Source organism: Garra rufa, chromosome 16, assembly GCF_049309525.1.
Source record: "Garra rufa chromosome 16, GarRuf1.0, whole genome shotgun sequence".
Classification (NCBI taxonomy): Eukaryota; Metazoa; Chordata; class Actinopteri; order Cypriniformes; family Cyprinidae; genus Garra; species Garra rufa.
Genome location: NC_133376.1, coordinates 32,348,903 through 32,367,686, shown reverse-complemented (window position 1 = coordinate 32,367,686; position 18,784 = coordinate 32,348,903). Strand labels below are relative to the sequence as shown.

Sequence of the window (18,784 nt, the reverse complement as noted above, 5' to 3'; positions counted from 1 at the left end):
TTCAGAAAAATCCTTCAGGTCCCACAAATTATTTTATTTTATTTTTTAACATTTTGTGTATTTTAAGCCTTTTTCAAACAATGACTGTATGATTTTGAGATTCATCTTTTCACACTGAGGACAACTGAGGGACTCATATGCAACTATTACAGAAGGTTCAAATGCTCACTGATGCTCCACAAGGAAACACAATGCATTAAGAGCCAGCGGTGTAAACTTTTGAACAACTGAAGATGTGTACATTTTTCTTATTTTGCCAAAATATATATATATTCTTTATTTAGTACTGCCCTTCAGAAGCTACTTACATGTTTCCCACACTGCAAAAAAATGCTTTTCGTACTTAGATTTTTTTGTCTTGTTTCCAGCCAAAATATGTAATCATTCTTAAATCAAGAAGGATTTTCTAGACAAGTACAAAAAAATTTCTTGTTTTCAGAAAAATTAAGTCAAAATTAAGTGTGTTTTGCTTGAAACAAGCAAAATAATCTGCCAATGGGGTAAGAAAAACAATCTTGTTTTCTGTTTGAAATAACATTTTTTTTTTTTTTTGCTTACCCCACTGGCAGATTATTTTGTTTGTTCTAACCATAAAACTCACTTTTTTTTCTGAAAACAAGAAATGTATTTTTACTCGTTTAGAAAATACTTCTTGATTTAAGAATGTTTAGATATTTTGGCTGGAAACAAGACATAAAATCTAAGTAAGAAAAGCATTTTTTGCAGTGCAGAGGACAAAATAAGTAAAATTTACCCTGATCTTCAAATTCAAAAAGTCTTAATGCATAGTTTTTCATTCGGGAGCATCAGTGAGCATTTGAAACTTCTGTTTCAATAGTTACAAATGAGTCCCTCAGTTGTCCTTGGTGTGAAAAAAATTATTTCAAAATCATTCAGTCATTGTTGGAAAAAGTTTAAATACACAAAAAATGCTGAAAGCCCAAAGAATTTGTGGGACCTAAAGGATTTTTCTGAAACACAGCTGAAAAACAATAAACTTAACTATCAACAACTATCAACCATCACTTAAGAAAAACACAGCTGAAAATCAGTCAGGTACAACACAGTATTAAAAACCGAGTATGTAAACTTTAGAACAGGGCAATTTTTATAAATTTAACAATTATTTTCTGTTGTGGACAATATTTAAACGTCTTATTTTGTCAAATAATTAACATTTTGCAGATTTTGCAAGGTGTATGTAAACTTTTGTATAAGATTTGATCTGACGCCAGTCAGAAGTTTAACTATTGTTAAACGGGTGTTATGAATAATAAACACCCATTAATAGATTAAAGCAGTGAGTGTCGCTGGTGATAACGAGTCGCCGTCTCTGAATGAATGACTCTTTTCCTGGTTGGACTAGTTTTCCAGTGGATTAGTTTTAGCAGTGTCAGTTTAAGCTGCATATTCGCTTGTGAGTCTGAATTCACCTTAAATCGCAGTACGAAACAGGTAAGCTTCACTTAGTTACACTATGGATTCGTGTAACGTTACATGGTCTTATAAACATCATGACAAAACGGTGAACAACTGTGAGAGAATGAAGACGCTACTGCGTTACTTTCGGTTTCATCCTGTTGAAACAAGTGGTTAAGGTCCATAAGGGAAAACAACAAACGTATGCCGAAGTGCATGTTTGACGAACGCTGAGTTGCGGCCGTGCTATTTAAACTTCAAATCCAGTGCAATTATGTCCGAGAAATTTTGCTGAAGTTGCTGTAATTCTGATGCGAGGTCTGTAATAATGTTGTCAAATGCCATAGAAAATATGCTGGGCAAATACAGATCGGAGAATGTTGAGCATCTCGCAGCATACGACTCTATACTTAAATAGCTATTGCGTAGTTGTAAGCGTTAGCTAGCTTACATGTTATGCTCTATTGTAATGTTATTGGGCCGTGTGAACTTCCCAGCATGCACTGCACGCTCTACGTTGTTTCCGGTTAGCTGCTGGCTACCCTTAGATACCGGGATGATCAGACCTCACGCACCGGGCCCGTGTGTTTCAAATAAACCCGCTGGTCTTCGTCACTGGAACTATAATGTCGATGATTACCGTCAGTATCACGAGAGTGACAAGCAGTGGTCCGCCAGACGCCAGTTCATTGCGAAACACATTGAAGACTATGAGGAAAATGCTCTTGATAAGCTACTGGCCCTGTCGATGGTGTGGGTTAACCATGTTTTCATGGGATGCAGGTACGGAATGCATTGAACAGGACGTGAGAATTAAGCTGTTTAATTTATTTGAGTAAATGCCTGTATCACAAAAGTCTTGCCCAAGTATATTTAATGTCATATTTATACAGATCATATTAACTGCAAAGTTATACATTAGTAATTCCAACCAAAACATGTCAATCTTTTTTTTGGCAGGTATGGCTCCCAACTAATGCACAAGGTGCTTGAGATGGCAGAAGGGATTGATGTCGGCGAAATGCCTTCGTATGAACTAGTTCCAAATGCTGAAGTAAAAAAGAGGCCACATTCATCTGATGGAAGTAAGTCTTTCTATCTATCTACCTATAAAGTCACAATTTGGTCAGTTACCTAAATGCTCGACCACATAGGAAACTGCATGTTTAAGGTACTATTGAATACATTGTTTTGCTAATTTATGCTGTCTAAACCACGGAAGAAATGTATGGAAGCTGCTAAATCATATAGAGAAGGAATTAGTAAGCAGGAAAGGGCCCAATATTTACAAACTAAAGTTAATAGGTGATAAAGATAAGTACAAGAAGTATAAATTAAGATGTTAGTCTAATATTTCACCCACCTGACCGGACATTATAAGAACAAACACGGATGTTGTCAAGATTCTTGCCCTGGAAATCCTGGTCAACCACAAACACCTTTTGTTGCTCAGACAGTTTTTTGCACTTGTCTACTTGATTTGTTATGACTCTATAGAAGTATAATCGTCATCTAAATGGTTTTTCCCAGTCCGACTGATTAGTACAGCCAGTAGTGTTTTGTGTTTTGAGAATAAAGTCAAGTTTATTAATTTAATTTGTAGCAATTAGGAGATTGAAGTTATAATATTTTGAGAGTATATTCTAGCTTTTTGCGCATGCAAATGGCCCCGATTGGAAGAACCGGGAGATATCCCAAAGTCTCAGCTTTTAAAGTCTGTCAGTTTTATAGCGAAATACAACCATTATGCCTATTACAATAATGTGTTTTTTGTGTAATGTATAATTTGTAGTGCGCCAGCCACCCAAAAATAGCAATAAACTTGGTGCTTTTGGTACTTTTAATAAAAACAATGTGTCTTGCATAATGTTTTTTACTCTTTAAAATAGCCTGACAGATCACCTCAGTTTAATCTGCATGTGAATCAGTCAAATTTTCCAATTACAGATTACATTTGTTTCATTAAATTAAATACTTTCACAAAGAAAACAGTATAATTTAATGAAAATTTGTTGTCTCGTTGTAATCAAAAAGACGATTTATTTACGTGAATACAGCAATCCCGCCACATTAAATAGTGTGAAAAACATTGCAAGTTTGCAATTATTGCAAGACACATTGTTTGTATTTTACTGTAAAACTAACAGATTTTGAAAGCTGAGACTTTGTTTCATATTGAAAGTACCAAAAGAACAAAGCTAATTGCTATTATTGGTGGCTGGTGCACTACAAATAAGCATAATGAATGCAGTCGAAGATGTGAAATATTATTTCCAAGCATACTGTCCCTGCGAGTAAAACACATGGTATGATTTCTGTCAATAATGATATGTTCAAATAAATTCCAGTGGCCTGGCACCTTCTCCCGGTGCTCTCAATCTGGGCCATTTGCATGCTCAGGTTATAATCTCAAAATATTAAAACTTTATTGCTATGATTTAATTCTTGTAATTTAAAGGTTATTCTCGAAACGTTTCGACTTAATTCTCAAAACATTTACTTTATTCGTGTAATTTTAACTTAATTCTTGTAATATTACATTAATCTCATAATCTTCAAATGTTTTACTTTTTTTTTTTTGGTACCATGGCACTAAAACGGCGTCTTCATTTTCTAGGTGTTTTACATCAAATAAATACATTTAAGCATTTTTTTAACAAAACATTGAGTAATCATATTTGCATGTAAATGGATATTTTAATCATGTATTATTCCATATTATAGGTGAAGTGCCCATGAGGAAAATGCCTGTGTCAAAATTCACATCCAGACCTCGATTCGAACCAGTACACTTTGTAAGTGGTGGAAGCGGTGGTAGTGGAATCGGAGAAACTGACGAAAAAGAAAACGAGACGGAGCGCAGGAGAGATGAGATGAATGACGTAAGACAAAGGGAACCAGATCATCAGCCGTATAATGGTAATCATGGCAATGGCTCCTTTTTGTCCTCAGGCTCTCTTCAAATGGAGAGTTACAGTTATGATTCTCGGCCTGAGCACAGAAGTAAGGACGTGGTCTCGGGCGGCACAAGTGGGCTTGGCTATGGCAGCAGATCAGGCTGCATTCCGAACTTCATGGGCAAGGTGCAACAGGAGTACACCGCTAGATACGAAGCACATTCTGCCAGACAATCTGACTCATTTCCCCAGGCAGGCCGAGCTGATGAATACGGAGATGGTGGACGGTCTGGAGCCTGGGATAGCGGACGGCGGGGACTGGGATTTGGACATCAGGATAAGCCGACCTCCAGCAATGCTTTAAGCAGGGTATACGACGCCCCAAGCAGAGGTGGCTCTGGTCTTCTCCCAACACCCTCGCTGCAGTCTACTATCCCCACAACAAACATTGACGAAAAACAGAGGCTGATCACAAGAGTATCATCAGCTGTTGCAGTTACCATGAGAGATCCTGCGTTCATGAGTGGACCTGACATGCCAAACTACAATTTCATACTCAGCCGCAGCATTCAAGCTTGCAAGACAAACCCAGAGTACATCTATGTTAATTTAAGAGATATCCCACCTGCTGACCTTCCTAAAAACAGAAAAGTACCCTCTGAAGGATACGCATGTGAACTGAGGTGTCAGTCTGTGTACCTTGCCACAGGGTACTCTGGGAGCAAAAATGGTGCCAGGGATCGAGCGTCAGAACAGGCAGTCAAGCTGTTCATGAGGCCGGTGGAAATTCGTGTCCTCCAACGGCAGTACAAGCGTACTTACGTTAACGACATGGTGGTGTGCCAAGTTAACACTCCAAACCCAATTCTTCCCCCACCTCTTCGCAACCCCGAGGATAAGCCGCCCCCTAGTACCAAGGGCCAGTATGAGCCTGATCGACGTAAACACTGGACTGAATTTGTGATCATGGAGAATGCACATGATGCTATCTGCATACTCAACAACTCGGCTGCGTTCAACCGCATGAAAGTTGATTACACCTTTGACCCGGTTCCTAACAGCAATTTATGGCTCTGTAGTGTGTACTTACAGGACGAACTGGTGGCACAAGCCAGAGGGACCAAGAAGAGCTCAAAACACTTGGCGGCGGAAGAGGCGGTTAGGAAGTTGCGAATGAACCAGGCTGCTCGTCAACAGCAAGAGCAGCAACAGCAGCCAAATTTTTCTGGAGGCAACTACACTCAAGACCACCCTGGTAGTCGGTACGCCCAGCAAAGCAACAAGAAACCGCATCAAGGTGAACTGGTGATTCTTGAAAACTCTGACAACGCTATTTGCATAATAAACGACACTGCTCAATTTAATAAAGTACTTGCTGACTACAAGTTCATGGTCCTGCCGGACCATCGCTGGCAGTGTGAAGTTTACCTCAACGGTGAGTATGTGGCTGCAGGCGTTGGACCTAAAAAGACAGTCAAGCACATTGCTGCCGAGGAGGCCCTTGCCACTCTTCGGCGCACTCAAGCTGTGGTGAAGTCTAACCTCAGGAAGGAGGGCCACGTGGATGCGATTTCCCGAAATCAAATCATGGCTCGTTCCGGCGAGGAATCCTTGCGGCAGGAGATCAAGGAGGACAACATTGGTAACCAGCTCCTCCGTAAGATGGGCTGGACGGGTGGTGGTTTGGGAAGAGAAGGAGAGGGCATTGCAGAACCCATTAAGGTCAAAGAGCAGTTTACTAGAGAGGGACTTGGTATGGACATGGACAGGCAAAGCAGTCAGCTGACTAAGCGTGATATTGAGGAGATCATTCGAAATTATGCAAGTTCAGACCGTCAGGATGATCTGCGCTTTTCTACGGAGCTTAACAATGAAGAGCGTCGACAGATACACCAAGTATCTCAAAGATATGGGCTGCGGAGCAAATCGTACGGACAGGGTCGACAACGCTTCCTCGTGGTTAGCCGCAGAGTTCAGAAGGAACAGCTGATTGGTCAGCTATTGCAGGAGGGCCAGGTGGGACGATATGAACTGGTGAAGCCTCAGGGTTCACAATGACTAGGCTTTTGAGAACCAACAGATGACTGTTAAAAAAAAGCAGAGTGGTTTTACTTGTTTCCTTCTGTTAATTTGTTTCCGAAGATTGTAAAATATTTTTTAAAAAACAGAAGGTGGACTTAATCCTGGAGAAGCTGTCAATTCTCAGTGACTACAGTGTGTACTCTACATCAGTGATTCTCAACTCCAGTCCTCGAGGCCCACTGCTCTGAACATTTTGTATGTCTCCTTCATTAAGCACACCTGATTGAGATAATCAGCTCGTTAGGAGAAAGATCCATGAACTGAACCGAGTGTGTCAGATTCAGAAACATACAAAATGTGCAGAGCAGTGGGCCCCGAGGACTGGAGTTAAGAATCACTGCTCTACATCATTGCCTCCCTTTACAATGTATTTCTGTACAATTTGTCCAGATTTGTTGTAGGTTAGCTTAAGATCATAAGATGAACACATACAATTGAGGTCAAAAGTTTACGTATGTTTACATATAGTCCACAAAAAAAAAATTGGAGTTGAATTAAAAAAATGACCCTGTTTAAAAGTTTACACACACACACACACTTGAATTTTAATACTGTGTTGTTACCTGAATGATCCACAGCTGTTTTTGTTTGTTTGTTTAGTGATAGTTTTCTATCCTAGGACCTTGTTTGTCCTGAACAGTTAAACTGCCTGCCGTTCCTTCAGATCCCACAAATTCAGGTTTTTCAGCATTTTTGTGTATTTGACCCCTTTCCAACAACGACTGTATGATTTTTAGATCCATCTGTTCACACTGAAGACTTTTTCGAATATTACAGAAGGTTTAAACACTCACTGATGCTTCAGAAGGAAAGTGGATGCATTAAAAACCAGGGGGTGAAAGCATTTGTGGGACCTAAAGGATTTTTCTTAAGAACAGGGAACAATGTAACTGTTGAGGACAAACATTGGAACTATCACTACAACAAAAAAATTCTGTGGAACATTCAGGTAACAACACAGTATTAAAAAATCAAGCATATGTAAACTTTTGAACAGGTCATTTTTATAAATTCAAATATTTTCTTTTGTGGACTATATGTAAATGTATTTTACATGAAATATCTTATAAATAAAATACTAAATAAACTAACATGCATTTTGTATGATCCCTTTAATTTTGGTAAAAAAAAAAAAAAAGACCATTTTGAAGATTCTGCAAAGTGTATGCACACTTTTGACCTCAACTGTAGGTCACTAACTAAACTTTGTCATATCACATTTCCTGTGAATATTTATTGACATTCCATTTTATGTTTTCACAACGGACAATATATCATTCACTCAGTCTTTCATCTGTAAAATAAACACTTGAAATATAAAAATAATCTTTAAGTAATTGCAAAACAGTATATTTTTGTCATTTTCTGGTTGTCAATTGTAGAATTAAATATTTATCTCAACCCTGAAATGTTTCAGTTCCGTCCAGCAGCAATGCACGTGAAGTTGTTTGCTGTTACAAATACTGTCAACCGGTCTGCTTGTATTGACACATTAAATTTAGTCTGGTCATAGTCCATTTCTAGTTTATTTAATGAAATGTAAATGCTGATCTTTGTTCAAGAACAAACACCGCAGAGTTCGTTTTACTATTTATTTACAAGAAGTGAGAAAATGTACAGTTTCTTACATGGGTTACTAGTGCAAATCCGACACTCTTGGTAAATTAGAAAAATGAAGATTAGCTTAAATGGATACTGCATGACAGCATCACATCCATATGGTTGGAGAAGCAATTTAATGTGAAAATAAACGGCACTTTAATGGAACTTAAGAAAACGAGCAAAATAACCATGCATCTGGGGTGCAACAGACACAAAATAGTGAATACAGAAAATAAAGCAACACATGCTCAAAGCCAATTTGTAATTTTCTGAATCCCAAACCTTAGGCGTGGGGCGTTGTGGGACTGACAGTTCACTGTGTACTTCCAAACAATTACTGCTGACAAACTAGCACAGTGTCAATAGGCAATACCTTAAACAACACTTTGAACTGCTTACTTAAAACAAACCACTTGCACTTGATAAAAAAAGGGCCATTTTCAAACTGGTTTTAAAAGGTCAGGGTTTCCAAGTGCAGTTATAAAGGCATGTTTATGAAACATCGAAGCTTTCCATACAAGACAAAATATCATCCATCTTTAATGTCCTCGCCATGTAATTTGGAACGACACATTAAGCGGCATTTGGTATGACAATTTTGCAGAGACGCCACAAAATCGATCTCTGGATTCATACAAGGATACTCAAACTCTGATTCATACTGAAAACAGCAACCAACATGTTAATACCCAAAGTGAAATCAGCCCGCAGTGTAGGAGCTACTTATAAAACCAAAGAAATAAGATGACAAAAACAAGGGCAGGCCAAATAAAAGCAAGTATCCCTAGCAACAATATTTTGTTAGACTAAGGTTTATCCCCATCCAGGATAAGGTTCTGCATGAAGAGGGAGACCACAACACAACAGCACTCTAATCTTGCAACAGCTACAGAACAGACAATTCTACCAAGTACGTGGAGAATGATTCAAAACATGATGTGTTTTATTTTATTCTTTGCAAGGTGGTTTTTCCTCTTGTTGGCGAGGCGGACTATTGTTCGTATGTGAACTGTAAGGAGGGTCAACAGTCACGCCAGCTCTGTTCCACAATGGCCGACACACGCTTCTCATACTCTCTCTTGTTTTCCTGATACAGCTGAGCTGCCTGGCTGTTGGCAGGGCTGTTTGGGTTTGGCTCATCCAGTAAAGACTGTGACAATGAAAGGTATGTTAATAACCTCAATAATGTCCTCACATTTTTAACAGTATCATCAAAAAGGCATAAAGAAAAGTTAAGCAAAAATCATGCTAATTAAAACATTTACTCTCAAGGTTCCTACACATTTTTTATTTGACGTGTCAGTAGATTTTAAGACCATATTGCAAAAAATTTAAAGATTTAACAATTAAATGGTAAATTCACAATTTTGAATTTACAATTTGACACTATCCTAATACTACAAACTAGTCACAGTACCAGTACCACAGTTCATGTTTTTGGTACAAAAGCAAAAACTATTAATTAAAAATATTAAGTAAAACAAGAACAACCCAAGAAATGTAGTGGCAATGAGCAAGTCTGTTAGTCTGCATTCACACTGCAAGATCTATTTTTTTTGTCTCATCCGATGCTATTGTTATCACAGAGACAATCGTTGCAATTTTGGATTTAGTGCCACATTCAAGTAATTTGCAATAGGGGTGTCATTAAAGATTATTTTGGTAATCTAGTAATTGGTGTATATTTTTTGGGTGTGCTAATAAAAATAGACCTAAGTGAACAATAAACTTTAAAATTATACATAATGATACATATGTGACCCTGGACCAGAAAACCAGTCATGAGGGTAAATATTTTAAATTGAGATTTACACACCATCTGGAAATTTAATAAATAAGCTTTCTATTGATGCACGGTTTGTTTGGCCAATATTTAGCCCAAAATCTGTAATATGAGGGAGCAAAAAAAAAAAAAAAAAGAAAAGTTGCCTTTAAAGTTGTCCAAATGAAGTTCTTATCGATGCATATTATTAATCAAAAATTATGTTTTCACATATTTATGGTAGGAAACTTACAAAATATATTCATGGAACATGACCTTTATTTAATATCCTAATTATATTTTCCATAAAAGAAAAATCAATAATTCTGACCCATACAATGTATTTTTGGCTATTGCTACAAATATACCTGTGCTACTTATGACTGGTTTTGTGGTCCAGGGTCACATATATAATATAGCAATGAGGTAATAAATGGTTCAAATTAAGTATTAAAAGCAACTAACCATATGTATTTTAACGGTTTTGTTCAATAAAACCATAGGGTAATAAAACTAATTATAACTTATGTACATTATGTATTATATCAAATGGCTGCATAGGGTGCCTGAGAATTATGTTTACACATTATTTGTTTAATATTGAATATGTTAGGGTGTGTTCACACTTGTTTGTGTGAAGTAGCATTTATTGAGAATGGAGCCTTTCTGAGATGCACATAACCTACACGCATTAAACACATTAAGCACATATTACAACCACAGCGCATATATTTATTTAACCGAATCATAGCCTTTGTTCATTCATAATAACACTATGCTCCATGATTTTCAAATGGTTTTAATATTTTGTGCAGCCTTAGAAAACAGTCTAATGTTTATCAATCTATATTTGCATTTGTTTTTACATTTTGCTGGTTTTAATAAAAGCACAAACAACTTTGAAGTGTGTGTTGAATAAAAACTCCAGCATTTTGAGCAGTATTGAGTGGATTCTCACTAAAATAAACATGTCCGATTGGTAAGAGTGCTCACTCGTACCACTGGTCCTGGAGAATGGCTGGTATCATTAGATTTTCAAAATTTCAGTACTGGCACTTTTGACTACTAAAAACATTAATTCTTAATTTTATATTTTAGACAACAGAATGGGACAACAGTCTGGAAACAAACATTTTTCCATACTCATCCAGATGTGGAAAATACTACAATAAAATGGTATACTTTTCCATACTGTGTAGGAACCCTGTATGTGCAAAAAGCAGAAATAGGCATAAGTGCAGATATATCATACCTGTATTGAGGTTAAAATTGAAGAAACATCATATGTTGGACTCCAGCGATTCTGAAGAATGTCCAAACATATACTACCATCTGCATAAACTGAACACAAAGAAATCACATTAGATTTTATCCACCAACACATACTGATTTTTTTAGCATGTGCTATACACTCAAACCAAAATTTATTCAGACACATTCTCACATTATCACAGTTTATGTGCTATAGTTTATAAAATGGTAATAAAATATGACATGAACTCACGAGTTAAACTGTTTCAGAACAAACTCATCTTGATAATGTCTGATAACTTTGATAGAAAAGTATGTAACAAAACATGGTCAGGTCAAAGTGTCACATCAAATGTTTGGCCCCAAATTTTTATCAGTTTTACTGGTAGACCACTGTATGAAGATTTTTTCAGTATAATAGGTCACAGTTTACTTTATTTTGCTATCCATTTGTTGCATAAATCTCAATTTTGAAAATTTGACTGGTTTTGTGGTCCAGGGTCACAAATGTAAAACTTACCATTAGGGTGAAACATTTTGGAGACAAACCGAACTGTAGGAGGTTTGTTTGGATATTCTTCTGTAAATTCTATTGTGAGTTTGAAAGTTCCTATGACAAGCAAAAAGAGAAAAATGGCACATGTAAACAAAAACAACCATACCATGCCAAATATCGGCACACAATTTCAAAGTTGCAAATATAATCAGCTGTTGCTATTTGAAAATATAACTTTTAAAAAATAAATTTCATAAAATATTTAAAATACAGCATTGTACAAAAGTTTGAGGTCAGTTAAGTTTTTATTTTAAAGGTGCCATAGAATGCATTGAGAGAATATTTTAAATTGTTCTCTGATATCTACATAGAAGGTATATGGCATAGGAAAGGGCAAAAAATCTCCAGAAATGGTTTTACAGGTCCATTTACAACCTAGGATTTGCCCCCAGAATGAAATGCTCTGTTATTTGGAAGCTTCATGAATATTAATTAGCTCTGCTCTGATTGGCTGTTTCACAGAGCTCAATAGCTCGCACATGGATAAAAATATATTTTTAATTAGGAGCTCTAGCCGCTTTAAATATGCGGTTTGTTGAATCTGCTGTTTTGAATCGCGGATATTTTAGTGTGATTACTGTGACTGCATGTGCTCTGTGTCAAGTTAAAATGCAGAGGATGTGCTTCCTACCACACAAGTTGAGCTGCTCCTCAGTGATTCTCAAGATCTGTAAATCATTCGCCATCATCAATGCAGTTATTTCTCCATCATTCACCATCATCAGCGCAGTCATCTCTCCGTTTATGTGGTAAGTGAAATCCTATGTATTGCAATGTAACAGGCTAGTGCTAGCATTAAGCTAACCGTGTCCCTTCAGTGGCTTGCCTTGTTTTACTGATGTGCTGACGTTACTGATGATTGGGCAATGCAAATGTTGGAGGCGTAACTATTAACGATCTCGGGGATGTTGGAATTGACCTATTTTTCGGTGGTCTTTTGCAAATACTAGATTTATATAAAAAGGAGGAAACGATGGTGTTTGAGACTCATGGTATGTCATGTCCATGTACTGAACTGTTATTATTTAACTATGCCAAGGTAAATTCAGTTTTCCATTCTATGGCAGCTTTAAATAAATTAATACTTTTATTTAGCAAGAACACATTAAATTGACAAAATATGACAGTAAGAGAGAGAGAGAGAGAGAGAAGTAAATAAATAAAATCCTGTATACAAACACTATATATTGAGCAGCACAACTGTTTTTAGCACTGATAATAAAAAACTGTTTCTGGAGCAGCAAATCAGCATATTAAAATGACACTCGACTCGAGTAATGATGTTGAAAATTTAGCTTTGCATCACAAAAATAAATTACATCTTACAATATGATAAAACAGTCATTTTAAGTAGTAATAATATTTTGCGATATTACAGTGTTAACTGTCAATTTTTAATCAAATAAGTGCAACCTAGTTGAGCAAAAATTCTTGTTTTAACTGACCCCAAACTTCTGAAGCCATTTCTTCAAAACAAATACATAACAGCTTGTGTTTTGTTGGCTTACCATCTTCAAAGGGTGTTCCTTCAGGGCTGCAGACAGAAGAAATGGGTCAACATGTCAGGTTGCACATAACACTTGGCAAGACAGCAAGAAACAAAGCCAAAATCACTGGACAAAGTGCAACAGACCTGCGCATTACTGTAGTCCAAAAATAACAAAGCACACAGTCTACGGATATGACATTATAACCGGTTTCCTTAACCACAACAACACAACACAACACAACACACAGCTCCATTCAGGACACAGTCACTTCAAAGATCAAATAACCAGCACCTCTTATGGAGGAGGAGGACCACTGGCCATCTGGCCTATTTAAAACTGCTTATATTACCGCTAACAAGCTGCATGTCATCTCACAGACTTTGAATAGTCTGAGATAAACAAAATTCTCAGTGTGTTCTGTTTACTCCTCATCGCTGTCAAAAAAAGGCAAATAATACTAACCCAAAAATGACAGCGTTCCAGACCATGATGTTGTTTTCCGACGGGGCTCCGCTAACTCCTGCTGGTGGATCCTCTTGGAGACTGAAAAACATATTACCCGAAGAAGTTACATTACATATACAACACCTACACTACGACAACGCTAAATACCGCACAGATAACATCCAAATATACAATCGGAGAAGGATAATGACGTTAATATATGGCTTTTATGAGGAAAAAGTCGCCATGTTAAAGCCTAAGAGCAGCCTGTGTTCAAAAAGCTACCGAGGGCCTTTAGCATTTTTTGTCGCTTACCGTTTAAAATCTCTCATTAGACGCCGTCTTGCTGGGGTTGACATGGTTTAATTGAATAGCCAAGACATAAACATAAGGTATCGACGTTGTTACTTTGAAGCAGGTTCGGTTCTTTCCGTTCAACGGACGTCGGTTTCGTCGAATCGGTTAAATATCGATGTTAGCCGTTCGCTTGCTTGGATCCTCCTGCCTGTTTTCTCTACTAAACCCGTCTCTCTAGGACTGGACCATACCAACATAAAGTGGGGGAGGACCAACTGCTCGATGAAATAAAAAATAAGCTCGTATTAGAGCTGCACGATTCTGAATAAAATGAGAATCACGATTTTTTTGCTCAGAAAAAGATCACGATTCTCTCACGATTCTGGAGAACTTTTTTTTATTTTAAAGATTTACCCCTGAAAATTAGTTTACAAACAACAGTAAAATAGCAGTGAAATAAGACAAAATAAACTTTGCTTTAAATTTAAAGAAATGTAATGAAAAATAATGTAATAATGTAAACAAAAAAATTAAACATTAAAAAATAAACATACAAAGGTATTATGTCAGAGTAAAGCGATTTAAAGATTCTTAGCTAGAAACACTAGCCTATTTTTGTGTCAACCATTTTTTCATAGCTGTCAACGTCCACTCTGTGGAATGCCCAAGTTTACTTCACCATTTTACAAATAAATCCTAATCTAATCATGACAAACTATATATCGTTGGAAAGGTCTAAGGCTCCTAAATAGATATTTGACATTTTTTTTGTGTTACAAATTATGTAGGAAAATAATTTATGACAAGAGTTTCATAGATTCATTTATGACAAGAGTGCACCTCAAAAATCTACTTCATAACAGGAGTTCTGACCTTTTACTCAGACAGACTTTCTTGTTGCCTTTTTTCCCTATAACACATTAGAAATAATAAGAAATGATATATCAGATGAAAACTTAAAATTTCAAAATGCATCCTTTGGAACGCCATTTTAAAATCAGACATTGAATTAACATGGAAAATGTACATCAAATTCATATTACTAAATTTTCTTGTCTATGAATTATAAAGATTTAAGATTCAATTCTTCATTTTCACGTCTCTGTTCAAAAATGGGAGTAACAGTTAAGGGGTTAATGGATCGTCATGCTCATATATTGTTCCATTGCTCTGCCGGTCCATAAATCTGGCACGATCAAAGTACTACTCTTTCAATATTCAAAGTGCTAATAGAGACCGAATTTTCCAAGCATGATACAGAGCTATCTACACAACTACACAACTTATAGCCCATGTACTAATAACAGCCTTTCGTTTTAACAATCCCGCGAAACTCTCGGCAGCGCTGAGCGTGCATTCTACAATACAAGAAATTACTTTAACAAAACCATTTAAAAGTGGGTGGACACCAACGGGATTTTGAAAAGCGTGTCCCCAGTGGACATTACGCCGCTGCGTGAGTGGAACTCTGCCGCTGAGTTATCATTTTATGTGAATTGTACAGTATATTGAGACAGAGGCGCCATGAATTGCATCTGACAGAATGTGCGCAGAAGATGAAGTTTAATGTTGGAGAGAACGGCGAACCTGTCACTGCATCAGCTCACAGCAGTCTGTGCAGTAATTAGGCTAGCAAAAGTTTTGTAATATATAAATAAAATATAATTGGCTGAATCGTATAAATGCTGGATTAAGATCGTGAGGGGGGTCGAATCGAGATCGCGATCTTTTAACGATTAATTGTGCAGCTCTAGTATACACAAATCAGGGGCGTAGCCACGGGTGTGCCAGGGTGTGCCGGTGCCACCCACAGTGGCAGCTGGTGTAGCTGGGCTAATAATTATAAAATGTTGAATGTAAGTGAACTTCATCAAAACCTATTTCTTTTGTGTTTTGCGTTTATTGTGTTCTTAGTTATAAGATACAATGGTTATAATTTGTTCTACATGGAACCATATATGCAGACGTTTTTGTTGTAAAGAGCACATATTAGTGACGCACATGATACCTCGTGCGGCGCGCTACAGCGCCATCTTCAGTATTAAATTTGCCGCTGACGGGGTCAGATGTATTATCTCTCGCTCTGCAAACGAGAACCTGAGTGAAGGGGAGAGACGTGTGTCCAAAGGAATAATTTGTGCTCTGTGTGTCTGCAGGAATAAAAAAAACCTGAGACCTCCATCATCAACATCGTCTTTATTGAATAAAATCACAACCAGAGTAAAACCGCTACATAAAATGGTGCCGTGACCTACTGGATCAACTGGATCAGCCGCAGCCGACCGCCGGAGTTGTACGTGTTCGTGACTGAGTGCTGAATGTGGAGGCTGAGGGATTGAATTCACAATTGTTCCAGTAGCTGTAACGGGAAAAGAGACTGTAAAGCGACAAGAGACTTCTCTACAGACTGACAAACTGAGTGCTGAACGTGGAGGCTGAGAAATCGGTCTCACCGCTGTTCCAATAGCCATAACAGGAAGAGACAGTAAAGGGAAAATAGACATTTCCACAGACCGCAAACTCAGAATTGTTGGTTTATCAATACCTGTTTGACATTCTCTGAGGTTAGTTCTCTTTTGTGTTTGTTCTGTTATTTTTTTTTTAAGTCCATACTATGGCTGGAGTAAGGAAAGACTCTGATATGATGACACCGTACCTTGGGAGGGGAAGAGGGTTGTTGGGGGTGGAAGAGCCTGTTATTGGTAAACCTAGAGTGTTAATTTATAGTCCCCAATCACCTGAAACACCAGAAAATCAACCTGTTGGGCCAACTGCTTCTACTCCTTGTAATGCTAATGATAACGTTGCAGAGCAGTTGCGTGATCTTATTGGTGAATTAGGCAGTCAGATAGGGGATTCCATAGTCTCCAGGCTTTTAGCTAGTCAAAACCCAGTCACCCCTTCCAGTGCAGCCCCATTCAGTGCTGTTGCGCCTGAACCTTCCAAAGCAGGCCATTGTCTTTCCAATGTTAGCCTGATTGTCAAGCCAGATGTCAGAGACCCTCCAATGTTCAGAGGAGATGGAACAGACAAGTACACAGTACAGGAATGGATCGAATTGATGGAATTGTATCTCCACAAAGCGGATTGCTCTAACAAGGATCGAGTGGATGAGATACTGAGCCATCTGCTAGGCAGGGCCAAGAGTATTGTTAAGGTCAGACTTAAGAGCAGCCCAAATGAATCCATCTCCTCTGGGACCATTTATGATGTGTTGAGGCGTTACTTCAGTGAAAGTCCTGGATCATGTCAACCTCTGGCTGACTTTTATGCGACACAACCCAAAGCGAAGGAGTGCCCTGTCGACTACTGGGTTAGATTAAATGCGGCTGCTGAGTTAGCAGACAGTTATTTGCAGGCACAAGGTGCGAAGATGAAAAACATGAGTTCCGAGATTTCGATGATGTTCATCAGGAACTGCTCAGAACCAGGCCTCTCTAGTGTGTTTAGATGTAAACCTATTAGTAAATGGACAGTTACAGAAATCCAGGAAGCCATTGACGAACACCAGAGGGATGTTCAGTCTAAGAAACTGCCTATCTCACATGAAGTTGACACGGTCCAAGTCGCTGCAGCTGAAGTGTCAACTTACCCTCACACTGTCCCCAAGGGAGAGAGTTTGAATGCAGCTGCACCTCTTTATGTTCCCAAAAGTCCTTTGATGGCTACTGAACCTGCAGCTTCAGAAGCTGGCACCTTGGAGCGTGTCTTGAGTATGCTGGAAAGGGTATTGGAGCGTACAAGTCAAACTGCTCCTGTTTCACAGCCAAGAGCAACTCATTGGCGCAGCGCCCCTCCATGTAGAGTTTGTGGAGAAAGGAATCATTCCACCCGCTCACATTGTATGAGAGAAAGGAGATGCTTGGCATGCCTGGAGATCGGGCATCAACAGAAGCAATGTCACAAGGTTGTCAACCCTACCGCACCATCTGCATCTGATCCGTATGCTCAGGGAAACTGATGCACTCACATTTGGGAGGGGACTATGTGAGTGTACAACATCACACCCTCACTATGGATGATGATCATTTATCTGTCTACGAAGAGTGTTGCAAGTCTGTTTCCAGCGATAGTATTGTCTTGTTTCAGAACATCACCAAGTTGGAGAAGTCAGATAGTCTGTTCTATACATCAGTGTTATTAAATGATAAAGTCACAGTCCAAGCTCTACTAGATAGCGGATCCATGGCATGCACAATCAATGAAGAAACAGAGCGTGAATTGTTGAGTGAAGGGATGCCTGCACAGGTTGACCAGACACATTTGGACATTCTTCTCATTGGTTGTGGTGGTGTAAAAGTCAAACCACGTGGAATGTACCAGTTGAAGATGAATGTGTATGGCAAGTTAGTGAGCGTACCTACATTAGTGGTGCCAGAACAGAAAGATCAGTTAATTCTGGGAACTAATGTCATTAAGTTCTTACTTACTCAGATCAAGCAAGACTCTGGCTATTGGAATGTCATGAACCGTCCTGAGACTACTGGAGAACCTGAAATCGAGCAGTTCTTGAATATGCTGTCGGGCATTAACAGATGGAAGGGTGACAAAATTCCTGATATTGTAGGCACTGCAAAACTGGTCCAGGCAGTCACTCTTTTGGCCAATCAAGAACACCTTGTGTGGGGCAAGCTCCCATTTAACACTCCTATCTCTGTGGGTAGTACTATTGTGATTGAGCCACCCAAGGCACTGACCCACAAGAAAAACATCATGGTGGGAAGAGTTATAGCTTCCATGTCTGGTGATGGATGGGTCCCAGTTAGGATCATAAATCCTCTTGATAAGCCCATAACGCTGAAAAGGAACTCCAAAATAGCCGATGTGTTTCCTGTTGTGGCGGTTGAGGACCTTGACGCACATTCTACTCACCACGCTAATGAGATGGTGAGTGTGCAGAGCCAGAGCACTGTTGGAGGCATCGTCAGTGATAAAGAAAGTCGCCCTATCTTCAAACCTCATGAAAGCTTACAGGAACTCAATC

At 38.4% G+C, this 18,784-nt stretch overlaps 2 protein-coding genes across 2 annotated transcripts; one reads left to right on the top strand and one right to left on the bottom strand.

Moving 5' to 3' along the window:
• The first annotated feature begins 1,334 nt into the window (after positions 1-1,334).
• On the top strand, positions 1,335-7,901 carry nkrf (NFKB repressing factor). The gene is made up of 3 exons (XM_073820070.1): positions 1,335-2,202; positions 2,380-2,504; positions 4,144-7,901. The coding sequence occupies exons 1-3, from the start codon at positions 1,871-1,873 to the stop codon at positions 6,372-6,374; spliced, it is 2,688 nt and encodes an 895-aa protein (XP_073676171.1). The 5' UTR covers positions 1,335-1,870; the 3' UTR covers positions 6,375-7,901.
• Positions 7,902-7,976: 75 nt separating this feature from the next.
• On the bottom strand, positions 7,977-14,020 carry ube2a (ubiquitin-conjugating enzyme E2A (RAD6 homolog)). The gene is made up of 6 exons (XM_073820071.1): positions 13,819-14,020; positions 13,522-13,602; positions 13,078-13,103; positions 11,534-11,623; positions 11,015-11,103; positions 7,977-9,150 (listed from the first exon to the last, which is right to left on the bottom strand). The coding sequence occupies exons 1-6, from the start codon at positions 13,860-13,862 to the stop codon at positions 9,022-9,024; spliced, it is 459 nt and encodes a 152-aa protein (XP_073676172.1). The 5' UTR covers positions 13,863-14,020; the 3' UTR covers positions 7,977-9,021.
• Positions 14,021-18,784: the final 4,764 nt, after the last annotated feature.